This window comes from Triplophysa dalaica, chromosome 9, assembly GCF_015846415.1.
Source record: "Triplophysa dalaica isolate WHDGS20190420 chromosome 9, ASM1584641v1, whole genome shotgun sequence".
NCBI classification, from domain to species: Eukaryota; Metazoa; Chordata; class Actinopteri; order Cypriniformes; family Nemacheilidae; genus Triplophysa; species Triplophysa dalaica.
This window is the reverse complement of record NC_079550.1, coordinates 24,612,653-24,634,096: the sequence shown is the minus strand read 5'-3', so window position 1 is coordinate 24,634,096 and position 21,444 is coordinate 24,612,653. Positions and strand designations below refer to the sequence as shown.

At 37.6% G+C, this 21,444-nt stretch overlaps 1 protein-coding gene across 1 annotated transcript in view; it reads left to right on the top strand.

The window, feature by feature from the left end:
• Positions 1-21,444, top strand: part of LOC130428235 (serine/Arginine-related protein 53-like) — a gene marked incomplete at its 5' end in the record, with an annotated part of 77,099 nt that overhangs the window by 34,999 nt on the left and 20,656 nt on the right. Inside the window, one exon of the mRNA XM_056756086.1 lies at positions 19,501-19,566. Within this exon, the coding sequence (XP_056612064.1) occupies positions 19,501-19,566 (66 nt within the window). The remainder of the gene's footprint in view (positions 1-19,500; positions 19,567-21,444) is intronic.

The following is a 21,444-nucleotide window of genomic DNA, read 5'->3' as shown; positions in this document are numbered from 1 at the left end:
TCACACCCACATCATTATTTACACTGGGATCAGAGATTGAAGGGGAGAGTTCAAATTGAAGTAATAAAAATGTCTTTGTTTTAGTTTTTATTGGCTCATTCATCATTGCTTAATTTAATACGAGGAAATAATTGTGCCGTCCGCGGCCACTGCTAATGGCAGTACGCGCTTGTATTTTCTTTGTTGATCGCAATGAATGAAATTAGGATAAACAACCTTCCTCGTCGTCTATAATCAAGACCTGATTAATGGATGTGTCGTTTCAGCACCGCTCCTTCTTCCAGAACACCTGATATCTTTCCCATAAACAAGTGCCGTTTGTCTAAATACATAGATGAAATGACGCATTTGATGAGTTTCTGATTGACCCTGTCCCACAGGCAGCTCATTCCTCTCTGTCTGTTAAGGAACACTTTGCCGTGACTGATGCTCTGTCAGAGAAGCGGCACAAGGATTTATTTGACGTGGTGATTAATGAAGAAGCCACCCCACCCCTTCAACTCGGCAGGCCTAAACTACATTTTCATAATGCCATGTGCGGGCATCAACCAATAGCCAGAGAAAGTGAGCCAAAGTGAACCAAAGGGACAAAGAAGAGCGCTAAACGAAGGAGAAAATGTTTGAGGTTGGGTGGGCACTAAGCTTCAAAGCGAGCAATTATTTTGGGGTCATCTTATCAATATCTGGACACCTCTCACCAATTGACCTTATCCTGGCTTACACTGTATTAAACTGTAATTTTACTGTTCTTTTTACAGATCTTCCACATAAAATAAAAAACAAAATTTAAAAAAAATGTATAGATGCTTATGTCTTTTTTAACTATAGGCAAAAACTGTAAAATTACTGAAAAATAACGGCACCCGCTTCAAGAAAATTTCTAGTTTTTTTTAAATACGATCAAAAATCTTTTATTACAGAATAAGACAACAAATGTACAAGAAAGTGGGGGAAATATATCCTATAATTTTATAGGAATAAAAAAAATTACTGTATATATTTGGTTTTCCATTTTACAGAATTTTTTATTTTTTTATGTCCATTTTTGTCTTACTGACTTGCAGCTTCAATTAGTTTGTATATATCCCATTCCCATTATCTCTCTCTCGTTTGTTAGACTAGGGTGGGGGTCAAAGAGAAATTATACATTTGGTTTATATCTCCTTATTCCTGTAGTTGCTTATTTCTGTCTAGTCAGAAAAGTGTTCAATTAGTTCCTTAATTTAAGGCTAAATAAACCGAAAGAAAGTACACCGGAGCTCTTTCATCTCCTGTAGAAAACACACAGGGAGATTTAATGTATTTTTTCTCTGCTTGTGTGTTTGCATTCTTATGGTATTTTTCTTTTCGAATGGGGCCGCTGGATAAACTCCATCTGTAGTGCACATGTATTGTTTAGGTCTAATGCGTTTTGTGAGATACACACATATATGCCTATATTTGCCTTGCATCAGCACTCAAACGTATTCATGTAACTTCAACTGGGGCCCGTCTGTCAAATATCTGTAAGCATTCCTATTGATAGGTGTAATAACTACAGCAATAACTATATTACCCTATATCACACACTGACAGATGAGAATGTTGTATTTATTCTCAAGTGCTGCAGTTTTACATTTAACATGTGTGACATGTGTGAGTTAAATTGAAACGGATTTTGATTGACCATCAATGTTTTTATCATTTATTAGCTGGAAAAAGAGCTAATGAGAAATTCAAAATATTTAATTATGATACACTCATGTGTAATAGTACATTTAAAGTTTGCAAACTTGTCGATTTTTTTGTATCCTGCAGTGCAGGTGCACAAATCCAATTTTACAAATCACATATGAACGCTGGGTTCACACCAAATGAGAATTAAGCGATTTGCGAGAGTAAATTACATACAAAGTCAATGCAAAGCTGCGAATAGATCTTGCTGCAGGTGATGCGAATTGGCCGGTGCGGTTGCCGTGAACGCGCGTCATCTCGTCTTCTGCGCAAGTTGAAGATATTTGTCAGCTCGCATCACACACGTGAAAATAATAAACGAATGAAGATTGTGGAACGCTTCTTGTACGTGCTTGGTGTGAACCAAGCATAATATACTCATGCACTCACAAATTTTTTTGTTCACATTTTTTTTTCATTTATAATTGTATCATTTCAAATACGGTAGAACAGGAAACCACATTTCTCAAAATATCTTCTGTTGTATTTCATAAAAAAGAAGAAACATATACAGGTTTTGAAAGGCATGAGATTAAATAAAAGACGACAGAATTATAATTTTTTTTGAATTTTCCTTTTAAATGTAGAACCCTTTTTAAAGCTGTTATTAATCCTGTCATTATTGTCTTTGGTGTGAATAGGCCTCAGGATTTATTGGGAATTTAATCAATGAATCACTAATGAGGCTTTTCCTTCGTTCGCCGTTATATGCGACTGACTACTTTTGGTACATTCTTTAATTGTCACTTTGCAAACATTTCAAAAACATTGCCCAACACAAACTATACAGTCAAATGATGATCTGTATGGCACAGGGTGATTTTGGGCAAGATTAAAACCTGTAGAAAGAATTCTGAAAACTTAACTAGCCAGGTAAGACTGGCTCTTATTGTAGGGACAAATGCACAAGTTCATTGACAACTTGGACATTTATTAATAGTATTTATCAATAACACACCATAGCAAAAAGCAACATTATGGTCTAAGGAGGATGATGAGGGAGCCACTAAGCTTCATACTGTCTATTTACGCAGTTCTAATGCAACGGCAAATCCTTAAGAATTTCTCCATCAATACTTTCTATCTACTTTTTAGTCTGTTACCTACAATTCTTAATTTTGCTATTTGTCCGATTCATTTACTCAAACGTCTCAGATTCATATTCTGTCATTTTATCATCTTTTCCTCCATTCACTCTGTGTATGAGCATCTTGAAGATAAATTATATAATCTCTATACAAATGTACCCATAATCCCCCTGGATTACAGCCCGAAAGGAATTACCACTGGATTTGAACGCCTTCCCTTTCTTTTGCGCCGTGTCTGCCTGCCCTCACCTTGTAAACAACTGCACTTGGCCCTGCCTCCAAATACTCAGTTTTGATAAGACTGTATTAGCTGCTTCCTTCGGCTGCCCAAAACGGATTACTCAATACAGGGTGAAGGCCATTATTGAATACGCGGAGGAGAAACTATTTATGATTGTGTAAGTAATCTGTAATCCATCCCTGGGTCTCCTTATTATCTTGTCTGCCTTGCTCTCCTCTGCTGTGCTTTATCTTCTACCCACAGACGTCTTTAGCTTGAGCTGCACCTCATTTTTGATGCAATCGCTTATTTTGAGATCATCCGATAGGAGATCGTTTTTAGCGCTTGACTAGAAAATTCATAAAATCTGGGCGCTCAGACAATATGCATGGAAACCCATCTGAATGTTTGAAACCCGTCACATTTTCTCTGCTCTGTTTGATGTTATATTTGGAGGTTACGTGATTTATTTTGATTTATTTTTTATTGTTAGAAACTGAAAAATCGAATGCGATCAATCTTGATTTAAATAGATATGATGCATAAATGATTTTCAATAGTTTAATGTTGGATTGTTCTCTTACTTTGTTTTGAGTGTGGGTATGAATTCAACTTTGATTCAATTATATATATTTGACCTTACTATATGACTATAGTTTTATTGGTTTTATCGAAATTGTAAGGCAGCCGACCAACTGGAGCATCAGGGATGTACCAATATTATGGATATCATGTTATCTCAATATCAAAATTGTCGCAATATTATCGTGGTCACATGACTGTATGTAACAAAAGGTCTTTTGGGCCTAACATAGAGAATGTTTGAAAAAATAGATGTTACGTTTGTCGAGGTCTATCTGATAGAATTATTTTATTTTATAAAAGGGGTGTAGGTCATGTGACCCATCTCATACTATAACTCATACCTTTAAGCAACAGTTATGATTAGAGGATAAATAAAAGAGGATGCTTGTGGCACGTTCCCAAGTCATCATTTGTCATATTGTAATAAATACCGTATAGTGGACCTTATACTGAGGTTTTATCGTACAATTAAAATTTGATATTGTTACATACCTAGCAAAACTAGTGATGCAGTCTTACATTTTGACATCTTTTGAAACAGGTGCTTGTCTGTATAGGATGAGGCTCTATGCACAGAACCTCATATTTGGATGGGCATGTAAGAGGGTCATATGGCCCGAATACGTGTTTTTCTGTGAATTTGGTGTGTTATAAGTTGCCCTTGCATGCCTTAGACACGTAGAATTGCAAAAATGAAAGTGTGGGAACAAAAGATGCATTGTATCTAAAAGCAAATGCTCACCCAGACCTGCCTGAAACACCTTGTGTAACCACACACTCACAAATCTACGACAGTTGGTGGTCTGATTTGACTAAGACCACCCAAATGTATATGTTAGTAAGCTGGGCGTACCTGTGAGTACAATTGAAGAGGAACCTGATGTTTCCGGCACACGCTTGCAGTATTCGACCAATCGCTGCACACTGGTTTACTGGCCAATCATCGCACGCCTTGCTTTTCAGAGCCAAATCAGCGCGTTTCAAAAAGAACGTGGCAAAGAGGAAATACAAACATGCACGGTATCTGAAAAATACAGCGTTTGTTACCTTAAATTGTGTATACACAATGCATTACATCTAAAACAAACGTTAATATTCGTTCTAGCCGCGTCATATGACCCCTTTAACTTTTAATTCATATTAGTGCCATTGACACTATTAAAAGTGCGCACTTGTGTTATTTCCTTAAGATTTGACATAGAATAACCTTTGTGAAACATGCAGGGATGGGCATAAATACATGTAAATGTATTTAAAATACAAATACAAAATACTGTGTGGAAAAGTGTATTTAAATACAAATACAAAATACTGTGTGGAAAAATGTATTTAAATACAAATACAGTATTTTGTATTTTGAAAATACACAACATACATGTGAAATTGGTGATTCAGTGCAGGTACCCCTATTAGGCTAAAATCTATCTGGGCCTATTCTAAATGCCAAAAAGCATGATGTGTTTAACTGCTAAGAAACTTTCGTTTTCATTTTATTTACCGCTTCCCTTCCCCTGCCTGGTAGGAAATACATAACTACAAAAAAAGACACTTTATAAAATGTTTTATTTTATTATGTTTTATCACCCACGGTGGCTTAACGGTTAGCACGTTCGCCTCACACCTCCAGGGTTGGGGGTTCGATTCCCGCTTCCGACTTGTGTGTGTGGAGTTTGCATGTTCTCCCCGTGCCTCGGGGGTTTCCTCCGGGACTCTGGTTTCCTCCCCTGGTCCAAAGACATGCATGGTAGGTTGATTGGCATCTCTGGAAAAATTGTCCGTAGGGTGTGAGTGCGTGAGCGAATGAGTGAGTGTGTGTGCCCTGCAATGGGTTGGCACTCCATCCAGGGTGTATCCTGCCTTGATGCCCCGTGACCCGAGGTAGTTCGGAAAAGCGGTAGAAAATGGATGGATGGATGTTTTATCACCATCATAACTTCAAACTCAGTAACAAAAATAGAAAGTTTGTCTAAAATAAAAAATAAATAAAATTAGAATTTGGCATTATTCAACCAAAGGTTGTTTTTTTTCTACTAAAAGCTAAAGATTTTGTGTGGTGTATCATTAATCAGTGTCATCACAGATGCACACAATCAATACAGATTGTTGGGTTGTAGCTACAGCTGAAGCTCACGTGCATGAATGTTAGGGCTGGGGAAGGGCGTGTCTGGCCTGAATTATGTTGGTTGATGCACGAAAACACCCTGATAAAAAGGTTGACTGGCTCAAAGTATTTTGAGTATTTTGAAAATACAAAAATACTCATCTTAAATGTATTTAAATACAAATTACATTAGATTTTTCCAAAGGCTTTAAAATACAAAATACAAAATACTATTTTGTATTTCAAATACGTATTTTAAATACATGTATTTGAAATACTGCCCATCCCTGGAAACATGAATCATGTTTTTATTGCGCATTCCAATAATATCATTCATACTGCAGTTGGTTTGTTATGATTTATGCATAATAACTCAAACAACTAAAATAATCACTATAAAAACATGATAACATAACAACGGAGTTGGAAGCAAACTCTTCATATGTAACCAATAGTGTTTTTAATCCGACAAGACAATTGTGTGATTAACACATTTTTGGAAATCAAACTGTCAGTGACATGTTTTTATCATAACCACCTGCTTAACAAAAGCTCTTGTCGAATAGCTCCAGTATTAGCTATTACACAACCGTGTATGTCTGTGATGTGTGTAACAAAAAGACATGTTAGATTTAGCGAATTTTCACACTTTTGATGCATTTATGCAGACACTTGTGTTCTTGTAGTGAGATCTCAGGTGATTAGTAAGGAGTGATCCCCATCTATAGTGAGAATCGTGTATGAACTTAAGAAAACCAAAAGATCTGTAAATTTGTTGGCTTCATACTTCTCCTCTCACCCGTTTAACACCAAGACAAAAGAAAGCAGTAATGGGGGTTTTTAAGCAGGGCACTGTTCAGGGTACAATTGTGTAACGTACTGTGTGGGCGTGTGGAGAGGGAAGCTCAGCCGAGATCGAGTGGGCGAACTCATGCAACAACAGGCCTGCGATTTGGCACATGGAGACACTTAGCACATAGCTGGGAAACAAACCACAGCGCTAATTGCTTTCATGCATTGTGAAAAGAGAGGAAATGCAACAAATGGGGATCAAGATTTATTTTATACTTCGTCCTCCTCACTCGGGCGAGATACAGTGAAAGATCTGAGAGCAGGAGTATTAGATGTCCAGAACTTAAAGTCTGTGTTATGTAGGCGTAACCTTCCAAATAGACCTCTTGTATGTAAAGTGTTGGCCCAATGCAGATTTTCTTATCGTACAGAAGTCTGTCAAAAAAATTGAAAGTACTAGTATTAATATGCGCTGCAATATGCAATAAAAATCATCATGGGAAATAAAGACCGTTTCATCGGACGTGCGCAGGCCTGACCCCCAGTTAACTTCCGGTTTGTGATTGGCTTGTGTCTTATAATATAACACTTTTTATTTTATTTATATTAATATATATTTTTTTTCTTGTATAATAATTTTTTTAAATAAACGATTTGTTGTATTTTGTTGTGTGTTCATTTTATTAAATAAAACATTTGTTGAATGTGTCCTGTAGTACGGTCGCATTTAAAGAAAGCGTATGGTACATTGACATCTAGTGGTTGAGCTTGGTATCGCAGTCTAAATTCAGAATATTGGAGAGAAGTTTAGCCAAGTAACGCTTCTTCTCGGTTTCATTTTTTTTGTTATCGGGAATAATCTACAGGCCCTCTATTGTTTGTGAATATGTACCTGAAGTTCAGTTGGGGTCACAAAAGTAACGTTTGTTTATGTTTATAACTTCGTACACACAACCATCAACGGCACACTTAAAACATTTTTTTGATGAATTTACTTAAAAAAGATGCTTTTAGTGGTCCCACGTCACGCAACAATATTAAGTAATTTGAACAAATAAAACTTTAGTTGTATGAACAAAATAAATGTAAGTAATATTGACAAAACTTTTTTGAGTAAATCCAAACCATTCCGATTGTACCATTCATTTTAAGTTATCTTTCTCAATTGTACTTTTTGTTGTCATACATAAATTATATACAGACTTACTGCCTGTAAATCAAAACACAATAAACAAATCAGATGATAGGCTTCTCAATACTGGCATTAGCTCAGTTAAAGCTAATTGAACGATGCAAAAGACATCATGGACGCGCAGAAACATCTCACAGCTGTGTAAGTGTACCACTCTTCACATCAATGGCAACCATAAAACAAAAAAATACAACAAACTCTTTTAAACCTCAAAGATGAATGAACATTAAGCACAAACAAGTATTTTTTCTTTACTGAAAAACACTTAAAATAACTCGAAATTTCTAAATGTACTGCCTAAATGCAGTCTTATGCAAAACATGCTAATGACCGAAAATCCCCCTGAACCAGTCGTGTAAAATTAACTTGTTTATATTAAGTAAACTCAACAATAGGTCCAATATTATGGGGTTTTGCGTTCTTCTCAACAATGTTAAGGTGACCTGTCAAACACTTGTTAAGTAACTCACGTTAATTCAGTTACTTGCATTCTTTATGCACTGTGAACAAGGATGAGTGAAGTAAAACTAACAGCAGCGACAGTTAATTTCTTTGAGTGCGGAAGTCAAGCAGGCAAATAGTGTTTTTCTTTTTTCCCTTTCTCTATAAACCCTGTTGAGAAGTGTGTGCTTGAAGTGCTTTCTCCTGTAGGAGAGACCGTTGTGTTCTCAGCAGCACACAGTTCTCTTCTCACTTATGAGTCAGGATGAGAGGAGGTTAAAACAATAGCCCTCAGCCAGAGACGAACAGAGATGTTCTGATGCTGAGTGGGATGGAATGGAGTGATAAGAAGGAGGAGGGCGCAAGAAGGACCCAGAGAAGAGGCAGTGTTATTGTTGTTGTTGTTTTTCTTTGTTTTCTGATAGCTTCTCTAACGTCTTCTGACACGTTACCTTTGCATCCAGCTTGTCGATGGCACCCTGTTTACAGAGATTTTCTTTCGGATCTTGCACCTTCCCCTTAAATTGACTTTATGTATTTTGACGATCATCTGTCATACTTGTCTGAGCACAAGTATTTTTACCTCTTTTCCCCAAATATATGGTTTCTTTTTTCCTGGAGAGACATTGGGATCCAGCACTCAGAGTTTGGTAGATAAAAGGCTTGGAATCTCTAGCAGAATCTCTGCTCCGCCATTGAAAATCCTCCAACACACTGACAAAGCTGTCAGGCATCATTTGGCTTTTAACGGCTATGGTAAACTTCGCCCGCCACTGTCAATTAAGGAGGGCCGTAGCCCAGTGCTTTCAGGTGCTGTCAAAAACCTTTCCCCTATAAGATAAACTACACAATCATTTGCCAGATGATAAGAGTAGATGAACGCAGGCCAAACACAAAGCAAAATGATGATCTTCTGAACTTAGCATTGTTTTTCATGGTCAATGCTCACAAGAAAAAAAACAAAAGGGCTTTTTGACTACATTTAGTCATTTAGCGGATGCTAACTCTCGCTAGGTCTCATATAGCCTACCACGGTATACAAAGCTAAGGTTTTTTTATTCGTGTAGAAGGACTAGAGAACAACTGCGTGGACATCAAATATACACTTGTAAACTCTACCATGTAGTTACATGCTCCTCTGGTCATGATGCTTACCGGTACGGCTGGAGAAGATTATTTACCAAAATTGAAAATGATGGTTTTGAAATCATTGTTTATTCTAAAATGAATTTATATTCTATTGCTTAATTTTAGTTTTTGCTTAAAGTCCCCATGAACCAGAAGTTGCGATCGTTTCTACTTCTGTATTTTGACGCATGTCTGAGTGAAATTTGGCGGTTTATACATCCAATCAAATCGCAGAGAAAGCCGAAAACCACGGCCTCTATTTTTCTCATTCCAAATTCCAATTCACTCGAAAATGCGTCAAAATACGTTATTAAAAATGAACACAACTTTAGAAAATATGTTTACATGTTGAACTATGAAACTGAAGCAGATTGTCTTCATTTAATCAAAAGTCAATTTCCAGTTGAAATAACGCAGAAGTTAAAATTTTGATTTTATAAAAGACACAAATGGGTTAATGGAGAAATTGATTTGACCTGGGGAATCTCTGTATTTCACAGCTCAATGACCTTGTAAGTCATCAGTAATGTAGGTTAAGCTACAAAGCTGAAATAACTGTGATATAATGACCGCTTACAGTGAATACTCTGCATGGGGTCAATGAACGCGCCGGCGCAATTTGGTAAATTTTTCCACGTTGCAACTGATTGTACTTCAAATAGCCTACTCGTTTTTTATCATACAGAAACACGAACACCAATTTCATTGGTAACTAAAGGGTCTACTTTATTTGTGTAAACTCAGAATAACAACAAAACTTTTTTATTTTTTATTAATAAAGAAAGTTTAGTTACATACTGTACCTGCAGATGCTTTAACAGGTTTTGCACTGGACTGGAATATTTCCACCTTTATCGGATTACTGTATGAAATAATTTTGACACATATTTTTTCTGTAATTGAATTAGTGACGTTGAATGTAATTGAACTAAATACTGTGTAATGTATACAATGAAATTTTAACTTTAAAATGCATGCATGAATGTATCCTTTACTTTACTTTACTAATCCTTTTGTACTTTAATGAGTTCATAAGAGAACTTTTATATTATTTATTTGAATGAATGAAGAGCCGTTTCATGTCTATCCTTGAATCACTTAACTAATCAAGTCTGATGTAGGATATAGAAAATAATTAGTATTTAGTAATGAGATCATTTTTGGAGAGAGTAATTTGTACTGTAATCTTATAATATTATATGTAATTAGTTACTAGTAATTAATTACTTTTTCAGAGTAATTTACCCAACACAGAAACTATTCAGATTCAACCCTCTTTGTTACCATTAACATTTTCATAAGCGACAGTAATTTAATTACACATTTTTCCTCAGTAACCGTAACAAATACTTTTCATTGTTACACAGTGCTGTGATAAATAAAGATGATATAAAATGCCTTAGCAAAGATTATTTACGATGTCATTGCGCTCGTGCTGTCTCTAGATGAAGGTAAGAGCAGCGAGTTGACAGTAAAACTTACCATGAATTACCAAGAAAACAATACGTGACATATATGAGCATGTTTATGCTTACTCAAAATTATAAGCATATTTAGACCGAAGTGTTGTATTTATATAAGGTCAAGTTTAATCGCTATATTGCCATATTGTTTTGAGCAGCGTCACATCTGTTATACACTACTCATCGGTGATGGTAAATTTGAAAAGACCATCCACATATATCTTCATCTTTTCCTGATCCCAACATTCTTATGGGCACCATTTCGTCTATTGATCCCATCGGCAGCATTTAGAAGGGGGTGGGTGGCCTTCGGTAGAGAATATTCACCGTGCTGCAGATGTTCATGAATAATGTCCATCCCCTGCCGCACCCAGTGAAAAGGCCGCCTGGAGAATTGGGATTGCTGGGGGTGTGGTGGGAAGGACACAGGCTAGATGAATTACACTTAGGGGGGATCTGACAGCCTGTGCTGAGCTTTGTGATCATTCCAAACTTCTAATAATCTCCCTTACCTACCTCATCTCAGCTGTAATGAAAGAGAATAGGTGATTGCACCCCGGGCTATGTTTCCCGCCTAATGACTTCTCCAAAGGCAACGCAACCGCAGACAAAATCTACTTTGAATAAGCTGTGAATTGGGTTTGACAATGCGATAGACTGTGACACCGGTTCTGTAGCAAAACAGAATCAGTGCTAATTGATGATCAATATTTGAAGCAATGTGATGAGAATAAGGTGATGAGAAGACAGGCAGAAGTGAGCTCTTCCATGGTGTGGGGCCTTGTCTCTGTTTTATAGAAACCTGCAGATTATGTTTCACTTTCTCAGCACATCTCCTGTTCTTCTGATTTGCATCTCTCACTGTAGGTATGGCTCTCTGGCCTCAATAGCCTTGATTGACAGCTTACCCGGGAACTTGACACTGCAATTAGGATGTAATATAACGTAGAAAGAAAAAGAGCTTCTCACCCCGGCTTACTTGCTGAAGCTTGGGTGAGCACGATTTCAAGACCCCGTCCCTTTGTGTGGGGTGTTGGGTAAGTGTCAGGCCTGGTCCCGCTGTGACCCACTGAGCCATACAAGACTTATACCCTCAAGTGAGATCATTCACTTTTTTTTCCTCTTCTCTTTTACGTGTATCCATCTCTCTTTCTCTCTTAAGAGCAGAGGTTAAATTGGGCCGGGGCATAGGCTGACCCTCTCCCTGCATGTGTGCGGCTCTTCTGGTGTTACCGTCGTGCCCCAGTATAAATCTGAAGTTTAAGTAACAATTGACCTTTTTTGTAAGTGCATACACTTATCTTGATAATCACGCAAAAACGGGTCTTTATGCAGTGTAGTAACCCAACTCACAGTCGTACATTAGAATCATTCCGAAGTGATCATCCCTATGGCCAACTCTCTTCGAAGAGTAAAGCTCTTGAGGTGTATTTGGACTAAGTGACGTTTTGTATGGCGTCCCATTCCCAAAGGGCCCTTCGAAGGGAGATATAGGCCCGATTCACATTTCGCATCTTTACAGCACGCATATCCGTTATTTCTTTTAAATTACTGCAAATTAGCACCTGATGAAAAATGCATTTAAACACATTCGTATTTTTAGAGAAATGTTGTTAATATTGTATATGATATCATCCACCCGCGACCCACCCGCAATTAATCTGAATGTATTTTTTTATTACCCGACCCGTGGATCATCCGCAGCGCCCACGAATTTAACCGCCATCCGCACATCACTAACGCACACCGCAGGTCATTTGAAGAGAAAGAGGCGCGGCTCGTGTTCTGCACGTGGTATTGGACGCAAAATGTGAATCTGGGCGTATTCTGTTTGAAGCGCACCGCGTCTCTGCATTCCTTTTGCAATGCACTGCCAACATTTGCGAGCTGTAGCTATGACGTGTGGTAATGTTTCTCGTCCGGTGCGCACTTTCATTTTAACGTTTCTAGTCATAATGCGCTGTTTGTGAAGCACTTAAAGTGCATTCAAGCATTAATGGGTCATCTCAATCATTGTGAATGTTGTATGAAGTTTTGACTGGACATACATGCAATCCTGTGGACATTAAGATGAAGAGATTTGGCCTACAGAAAGATTTTATTCTTATCACATATCAGCTTTGTAAACTGCTGGCAACTGGAATGAGTTTGATCAGCGTTTCATAGCAAGGCCTCTCTCAATTTATATTTGACAATTTGTCAATGAATAAGATTATAAACTTCGTATATCAAAATCCCCCACAGAGCCCCGCCACCAAACAAATGCCAATTTAATCCCTGCGTAAGAGTATTTGTTCAGGATATGATCATGAGGTGTCAAAAATACTGTGCTTTGAGTAAGGACATACAGATATGAAGAGCTTTGTTTTGACTTTCCATGTGGCAAAAAGTATTTGTATGTCGGTACAAATGGGATTTCTAACCCAGAAATGTTGACTCGTCTGACTCTTCAGTAAAGTATATTTTTCAGTCAGACTCGTGGAACCGCTGCACTCATTCAGCTGTTGGAGGCTTTAAGCGACATTGACTTTGACTCGCAGCAGATGCAATGAAGAAAGCGACAGACAGGCCTACGCACATATCTCTAAACCGCTCATGAATAAAACAGCCTCGTTCAACCAAAGTCTCATGTGGACATGATGAAAACCCAAACTCTCTCACTGCTTTGTTTCTGCGTCGAAATATCCATTTTTTCACTGCGCAAATTAAAGAATCCTTTTCAAATTATTCCCAGATTGACGCTGTCCAATTTTAGGCAAAGTGCGGAAATTAGCCCGCGGTGATGCGTACGCGAAAGTGGAATATTTAATATTTGTTTAGGGTTTAGCGCTTTTTCCCTCTCCGCCGAGTCTCTTGGGCCTAATTCCAAAATAACACAACCTTCTACACATGTAATTAATTAATTACTCTTGGTGATTGTGCTTTTCATATCTTCGTGGAGCCTGTCTCTCATTTATTTATTTATTTTCGTCAGTGGATGTTTGTCAGGGGTCTGGTTTGACCACAGAAGAAAACATCGGATTATATAGAGCCATTGATCTCCAAGACTGGCTCCACAGTCAGCATCTAAAACACAAATCCAATGAGACAACTTTTTGTGAATAATTTATCATATTGATACAGTACATCTCAGTTTCTAATTGTTTAGTTTGTTAATATTTTATGAATATCATTTAAGCCGTATGTGAAGGGTTTCTTTTCCTCTATTTAGTCAGAAGTGTAGCAGGAATATACAAAACGTCCAATGTAGTTTATTTGCGACTGCAGTTTGTTTATGTACTGGGCATGCGAAGTTACAACGTACATTTAACGGATGGTTTAAAGATAATTCAAGCGTATCTAAGGATTATTTTCTCATGGATGATTTGAAGCTATTTTCAGCTTGCTTAATTTCGCTGCTGTTCCCGTTTCTCATTCTACAAATTAAATTCATGCCGAAGTCAAATTTCCCTCATGCAAATTATGCCTAACAAGATGTACAAGGACTGGTTTTAATCGTGCTGTTCACACAGGCTGCTCACTGTCACTGGAGTCTCAGCATAAAGAGATGGAGAAATGCTACCTGCCATCTAGTGGTGATGAGAGGTACTACATCTTGCCAGTACCATGTGACCTATTGCCCTCATTATTCCGGTCCCCTGTGATGGAGCATCTGTGTTAAATTTTTAAATACATAATTGTATTCTCCTTTTTACTTTCCTATTCAGATCAGCATGTGACGGATACAAACTAATTGTCAGATTATTATGCCATAATTAATGTTTGTAGTCTATATCTGTCTTTATCATTGACACACATAATTGATTAGTGTAAGTAATGGGGGGGGGCTTGTAGATCGTGAACGCACTAGTTAAGCTTTACCCCACTTTTTGTACTGTTTTAACACTACCGCTTCATGGTGAATCTCAGAAAACAATGCACGGTGGGCAGTAAAAATGATTGCATCACCATGGCAACATCATTTGAGATTGCCCAAATTTGTTGCAATTTAGCATCTTCCCCTCGTTCTTTCTTCCCCTCCGTGTGCATGTCTACGCTTTTGCCTGTCTCAAATGAACTGTTGTGTGCACCAAATTTCATGACGATTTGAGAATACAGACAGCCAAAAAAAAAATGCAAATATAGTATTCAAATTTCACACATTCACATTGTAACACCATCACACATTATTTCACAATTTTATATCAGCTATGTTTCTACACTATTCTGACCAAGACTGAAATGATTATAGTTAGAAATCATTAGAAATGATATATAATGAAATATTAGTGGACTGTTTTAATGCATGTTGTGAGCAGGGATGTGCCGATACCTCTTTTCTTTTGACGATTGGATTCTGACACCTAAATTCTGCCGATATCAATCCGATACTAGCACTGTTTTTTCCTGATCAATCTTTGAACATATTTGTATCTTTTATTAAGAAGCGGCTTGTACTAAAGCGTTTTTACTTTTAAGGACATTTTCAAATATCTATACTTTCTGAGTGATTTTACTTTGGTGAAAAGATGCTTCTCTGCATTTTAGTGTTGAAATTCTTAAGGTAAGAAGACCTTTGCGACACTGGCGTTTGTCTTCTTTACTCATCAAGGCTGTGATGTCTGATCTCTTCCCCAGAGCCTTAACATACAACAAACTGTGTAGACTTGAAATGTGTTGAATACGATTTGTGCATACGATCTGCGCATATGATCTGCTTTTTTCTGTCGTCTTTCTAAACTGGAGCACACACACATGCATCCGCTAATGTCACACTAACGTGAAATAAGACTTCAGTATGTCCCAATGGACAACATGTTAACACCGTCTGAGTCATAACCTAACTCATGTTTAGTGCTCACCATGTAGGACATAATCAATTTGTGAACAAGTGACTTCACTCTTAAGTCGCACTTGAATATTTGTGGCAAAAGCCAACAAAACATTGTATGGGACAAATGATCTATAATTATTTTATGCCAAAAATCATTAGAATATTAAGTAAAGATTATGTTCAATGAAAATAGTTTGTAAAAAACTTCAAAATATATAAAAAACTTTATTTTTGTGAATGGATGCATGAAAAACCACAAAAAAAATGGCCAGAAACACGCATACTAACTTCATCCCATAAATAAACAGCTTGGGCGGAGCATCCGTTAACTCTTCCCCTTCACATGTCAGTCTGCGGCTAGTTTCGTTTCAAAATGCAACGGCTGTTTTTATACATCCAATCCATTTTTAGTAAAAAATCCACTCGTGTCCCCCTTTGAAATTCCTTTTCACTCGTAAATGCATCAGAATACGGAAATAAAAATGATCTTAACTTCTGGTTCATGGGGACTTATTAAGGGGACTAATATCAAGCCCTGCATTGACGTAAAGCGTATTTATTTAGCTTTCAGATTATTTGTAAATCTCGAAAAATTGGACCATTTGGGTTTTGTTGTGCAGGATCATGAATGTGGTCCTGAAACGGATACAGGTGTAATGTTTCGCAATGAAAGGTCTTATTGGAATGTATGCGACTTGTGCATCATTTCCTGAAAAGTCACGAATTAGATTGAACGAGTGGACATCGATCAGAACATACTGTTCACTAGTGTTGTCACGGTACCACATTTTTGACTTCGATACAACACCTAAGATAAGTATTTCGATACCATGCAAAAAAAACATACAGGAAGTATTTAAATAAAATATGAGGAAATTTAACATAATCTGTTATTTTATTTTTACTCTTACAACTTACCTTGCTTTTTGAGCATGTCTTCCCCCTAATTTAAAAATTACTTGTCACCACAGAGACCTACATATGAGTGTCATGTATCAATCTATGCTGGTAATGTTGGCCTGTAACATAAGCTATCTGTCACTTTTAAAGTTCTTTAAACGGGTCGGGATGTCTGTTGGTGAAATGCTTTGGCAAACTGATCATTTTGGCACTTTTGGTCCGCAGACTTTGCACAGACAGACTTTGTTTGCACTTTTGCGCATGTTTAACCCGGCTATAATGCCCCTTTGCGCATCTGCTTCAATGACAAGCCGTGAATAGACGGAAGAGGCACTTATGTTTGCCGCCATGATTTTCATTTCGTCGTCACCCCAAAATCTACAGCACAAATATGAGGAAAGAAAGTTGTGTGTCCACTGACAGAAGAGAGCGTTGAGTGCACATGCACAAATGGACGCATTTCAGGGTGCGTTTTCTCTGAAACGTGTGCGTCATTAATGTACCGCTTCCAAATAAATGTGAAATTTATTTCGACTGTCACTTACACCTATTTTTACATCAGAACTTGAGTTTGGTTATTCACGATTCATTGTGTGATTTCATGGAGCATTGTCGTGCATCGTTTTTTAATAAACTCTTTTCAGACCTTTTTAAACAGCCAAGACAAACACAAACAAATAGGATCACGTTCTTCAACGCCTCTCCCTTTCTGATTTTGCGCGGTATCACTTACACTCTCACGGACGAATTTGTATTTTGCAAGCACACGCTTGCATTCAATAACCTCTCACATGTCTGCTTAATATAATTTGGGGGGCCGGTAACTTCCTTCAGCCTGCAGTATTACAAAAATGAATTGCTGCTGTCGAGCAGAAAAAGGAAGTGGGTGAAGGTTGAGTAGGTGTTGCATGCAGCTCCGCTGTAGTGCTTTAATCAGATTGGGCTAAAGTGCTTTATTCAATCTAAATTGTGGGTCCCTCTGTGCCCGTGTTTGTGTGACACACTACCACTCCATCAATCATGTAATATTAATGGCTCTCACTGATTTCTTTCTGATTGTTTGCGCTATTGCGTTCAATTCTAACAGACCGCCGCTGCTAATTGACCCTGGAGGAAGGAGGGGCATGCATTTGTGTGAGGCTGAGCGCATATGCATCCATATTTATCTGTGAAGACTCATAAACAGACAAAGATCGTTTCATGAAACGTAGACATGCATGCCTACATGACTCCAGGGGCCCGAAGCTGCAATTACATACATAATCGCAATTGGGTTTCAACGAAGGCTCCTTTATCTGTCCTGCCAGCCAAACTGGAATGAAGTGTAGATGAAGTGAGTCTTAAGCTTACTGCTGCAAGTAGGGCCTGTGCTAGCTAATGCCATTAGTATGTCTCCAGCTCTACTTAAGCTGCCAACATGCCATGAAATATATATCTTTAATAAGTCTTGGTATCTCCAATGGCATTACATGGCATTTGATGAGCATACCGCATGCACACAGATCACCCGTTAACAGTTTGAATAAGGCTTTAGCATGCACATGTCATGAACACAAATGTCATACAAGTGTAATTCAACTAGCTTTTCGTCTCTGTCCTTCCAAAACCTCGGATTAATGATTAAATGTTGTCAAAGTTGACAAGCACATTCTAATACTTTTTATTGGTTAGATATTTGCAAAACCCAATGACAAACATAAAGGGTAACTAATAGCATGTTAACACGATGAAAAAGCAGAAAAGTTTCACGTACACATGATAGCGTTATCAAAATGTTCTGCATTTCATAAAAACGCATTATTATGCATGCCTGGCCTGTGGATGGCGCTGTTGCGCTATAAAGAAACACTATGTGCCTGTGGACGTACGCATACCTGTTTTAAGGTAAAATTGATTTTAATATACTATGTCTGCGTGTATGTATGTTTAAAGTTTGTGTATGTAAATACTATGTCTCCACCGGCCATAGTGGTGCAGTAAATCTACTTTTTACAACCATGCAGCATGGAGGCCGTCATTATTGTTTGAGGAATACTCACACATGCCTACAGTACATACTGAATGCGTAATACGCATATGTATGACTTCATCGTTTTTGGAAAACGTTTCCTCAGAGTTTACTCGTCGTTTCCAAAAACCTGCACTTTGAGACCCGTTTTCGAAAGTTTGTGTTTTTCAGTCCTCAAAAACGCCATTGTCGTGAAAATGAACAGTCAAAACGCATAAAAAGTTTTCCGTTGAAAACGACCTCGTGTTAACTTCCTCTCGTAGGAATGAATTATGACAAGAAATATAAATCCCAAAATGTGGACATACGAGAGGATTCAGAAGGACAACATTATTTAGTTTCTGAGTGTAGACACTAGATGTTAAGACACTCACAAAACCTCGTGTAGAGAATCTCAATGACACTACAGTACTCTACTGTAATATGTAAACTTTCATACTAAACAGAAACTTCTGAGATGTTTGTTATTTATTCTTTTATGGTAACGCACACTGAATAAACCAGCTGTTTTTACAGGTCCCTTTGGCCGCATGTCCACACAAATCAAACTTAAACAATAGTGTTATTTATGTCAAATGGTCGTTTTACCTCTACGCGCATTTGTAGCGGCTTTCATCTATGATCAAGCCCCACAACCAGCCTTTAATGTTATTAAGGACTCAGTTTTGCATGACTTCCTTCATCAGCGAGTAAAAACAGCAATAAAGCTAAATTGCTCCTGGGAGACATGAACGCTTTAGAATAAATGGTGTGCGGGAACAGAGGTGTAATTAATTTACAGGCTGTATTGATAGTTCCCCTCACCGATTGCTATATTTCTTCTTCTCTGCTAACATCTGCATTGTTTGGAGGGCAGGAGAGAGAAATAATCAACAGACTAAATGAATTGCCGTAATGCATGTACACACTATAAAAAATTATCTTAAGCTTTTAATTCGAGTGCAGAAGATCTGTTTTATATGGTGTGCTGAGGAGATAAAGATGTATATCTGTGACTCGTTCTTGATTGTTAAATGAACTGCTCGCAACTTTTAACCTTTTCTGTCTTTATTGCAGCAAAAGCCGACGAAGTACTGAAAGCAAAGGAAAAGGTGGACGAGCAAAAGAAAATAAAAGAGGAAGGTGAGTGTAGTGTTCCTGTTGCCCAATTGAAGCACTGTTGTCTTATTACGTTTAGATGCTGCCCTGTGATTGGCTAACTAGACATTTCTGTTTACTAACAATGGACCTTTTTTCACGTTTACGCGGGTTTGAGATTGAAACAATAAAAACATATAAATTGTTCACAGCTGGCTCAGAATCTAAAATTAACTGAGGAAATCCGAATCGGCTTTATTCGCCAAGTGTCATGCGTATGCCAAATGAAATGTCCCCAGTCCAGTGTGAAACCCTTTGTTTGGAGATGGACATAAGGAGCTGCTCCAACAACCTGTCTATAATTCATCGACCAGGCATAACTTGTGAAGTGTTTGTTCTACTTTCGTCTTGAATGGCGAGGAACAGAATGCCTGCAGGGTAACTGCCTGAAAACTGCCCTTAAAAGCACCTTTAATTGGTTGTGTATTGATTCTTACAATTGCAGTATAATTGTAGTAATGGCAAAGTGTTGTTCTGGTGAGTTACAGTAGTTGTGTTTCATAAACAACACCACTTGACTGGCAGCTTCAGTGGTGTAGTGAGAAGGAAGGTTGACAAGTACTTTTGACGCTATTGTCGCAAATTTGAATCTGCCATTCGCTGACCTCGCTCTTCTACATTTGCAATAACATATCAAATCTTACAGGCATTTATTCTCAACAAAGTGAAGAAAATATTTGAAAAAATGGCTAATGGCTACGATATATAAGCCGTGTCATCGGCATATTTATATTTCATTTAATTTATGCTAATATTAATTTGTATTCTTATTTTATAGTATAATAATTGAATTGAATAAATGATCTGTTGAATTGTATTGTATGTTCATTTTATGAAATAAACAATTTGTTGAATGGGTCCTGCAGTTCGGTCGCATTTAAAGAAAGCGTATGTTACATTGACATCTAGTGGTTGAACTTGGTATCGCAGTCTAAATATATTGGAGAAACAAGTTTAGCCAAGTAACACTTCTTCTCGGTTTCTTTTGATTGTTATCAGAATTAATCTACAGACACTCTAGTGTTTGTGAATGTGTACCGGAAGTTCCAGAAAAGTGTGCATGCAAAGTAAAGCTTGTTTATGTTGTTAAGATGAAACCATCTGTAATCACTTACACGCTATTATTATTGTATAATGTTCAAAAATACTTTGGACCTTGCTGTGTCAAAAAGGAAAGGGAGTTTAATTTATAAGGACTATGAATGAACCGGGTGGATTGGATTTGAAGAAGCAGCAGCGTGGAAGTCAATGCTGTAGCTTAAAATAGAGTTTAATTTATTAGGCATTCTTTATTAGGCGCTCTGAAAAATGAAGGACATACGTGGACAGTGAAAGTGAGTGGGTCCAAACACTAGCTGGTAAGTGATAGACGGGCAGAGTTTGGTACCTGGATGGCTGCAGACTCTAAATGGGTGGCTGGCTCCCTCCGCGTCATGTAAGATTGTTGTGTTAAACATATTAATTTAGAGTTTGTCTTTAAGTAATACTTCAGCCTACTGTAGGATATCTGGCCATAATAAAAGGGTTATTTTCACAGTCAGTCAACGTAAAGGTAAAGATGTATACTGAATTATCAGTAATTGTTTTGTTCACCTCAGTCTCACTTACTGTACGTGTTCTTATTTTCAACTTCTCATATTTTCTTATTCTCTCATTCTGTAAAGCATTGTTTGTCCACTTGATATAAGCATTGCCACACTGTACATGCTGCACTCCAGTCCACTCCAGAACGACATAATCTCACCCTTTACATCAACTGAGCTCTCCTAAATTCATTTCTTTCTTACACTCTTACATACAACCTGCTTAGTGCCAGAAGGCTCGTTCTTCACCCCTGCTTATTCTTTAGTAACCGGCAAAACT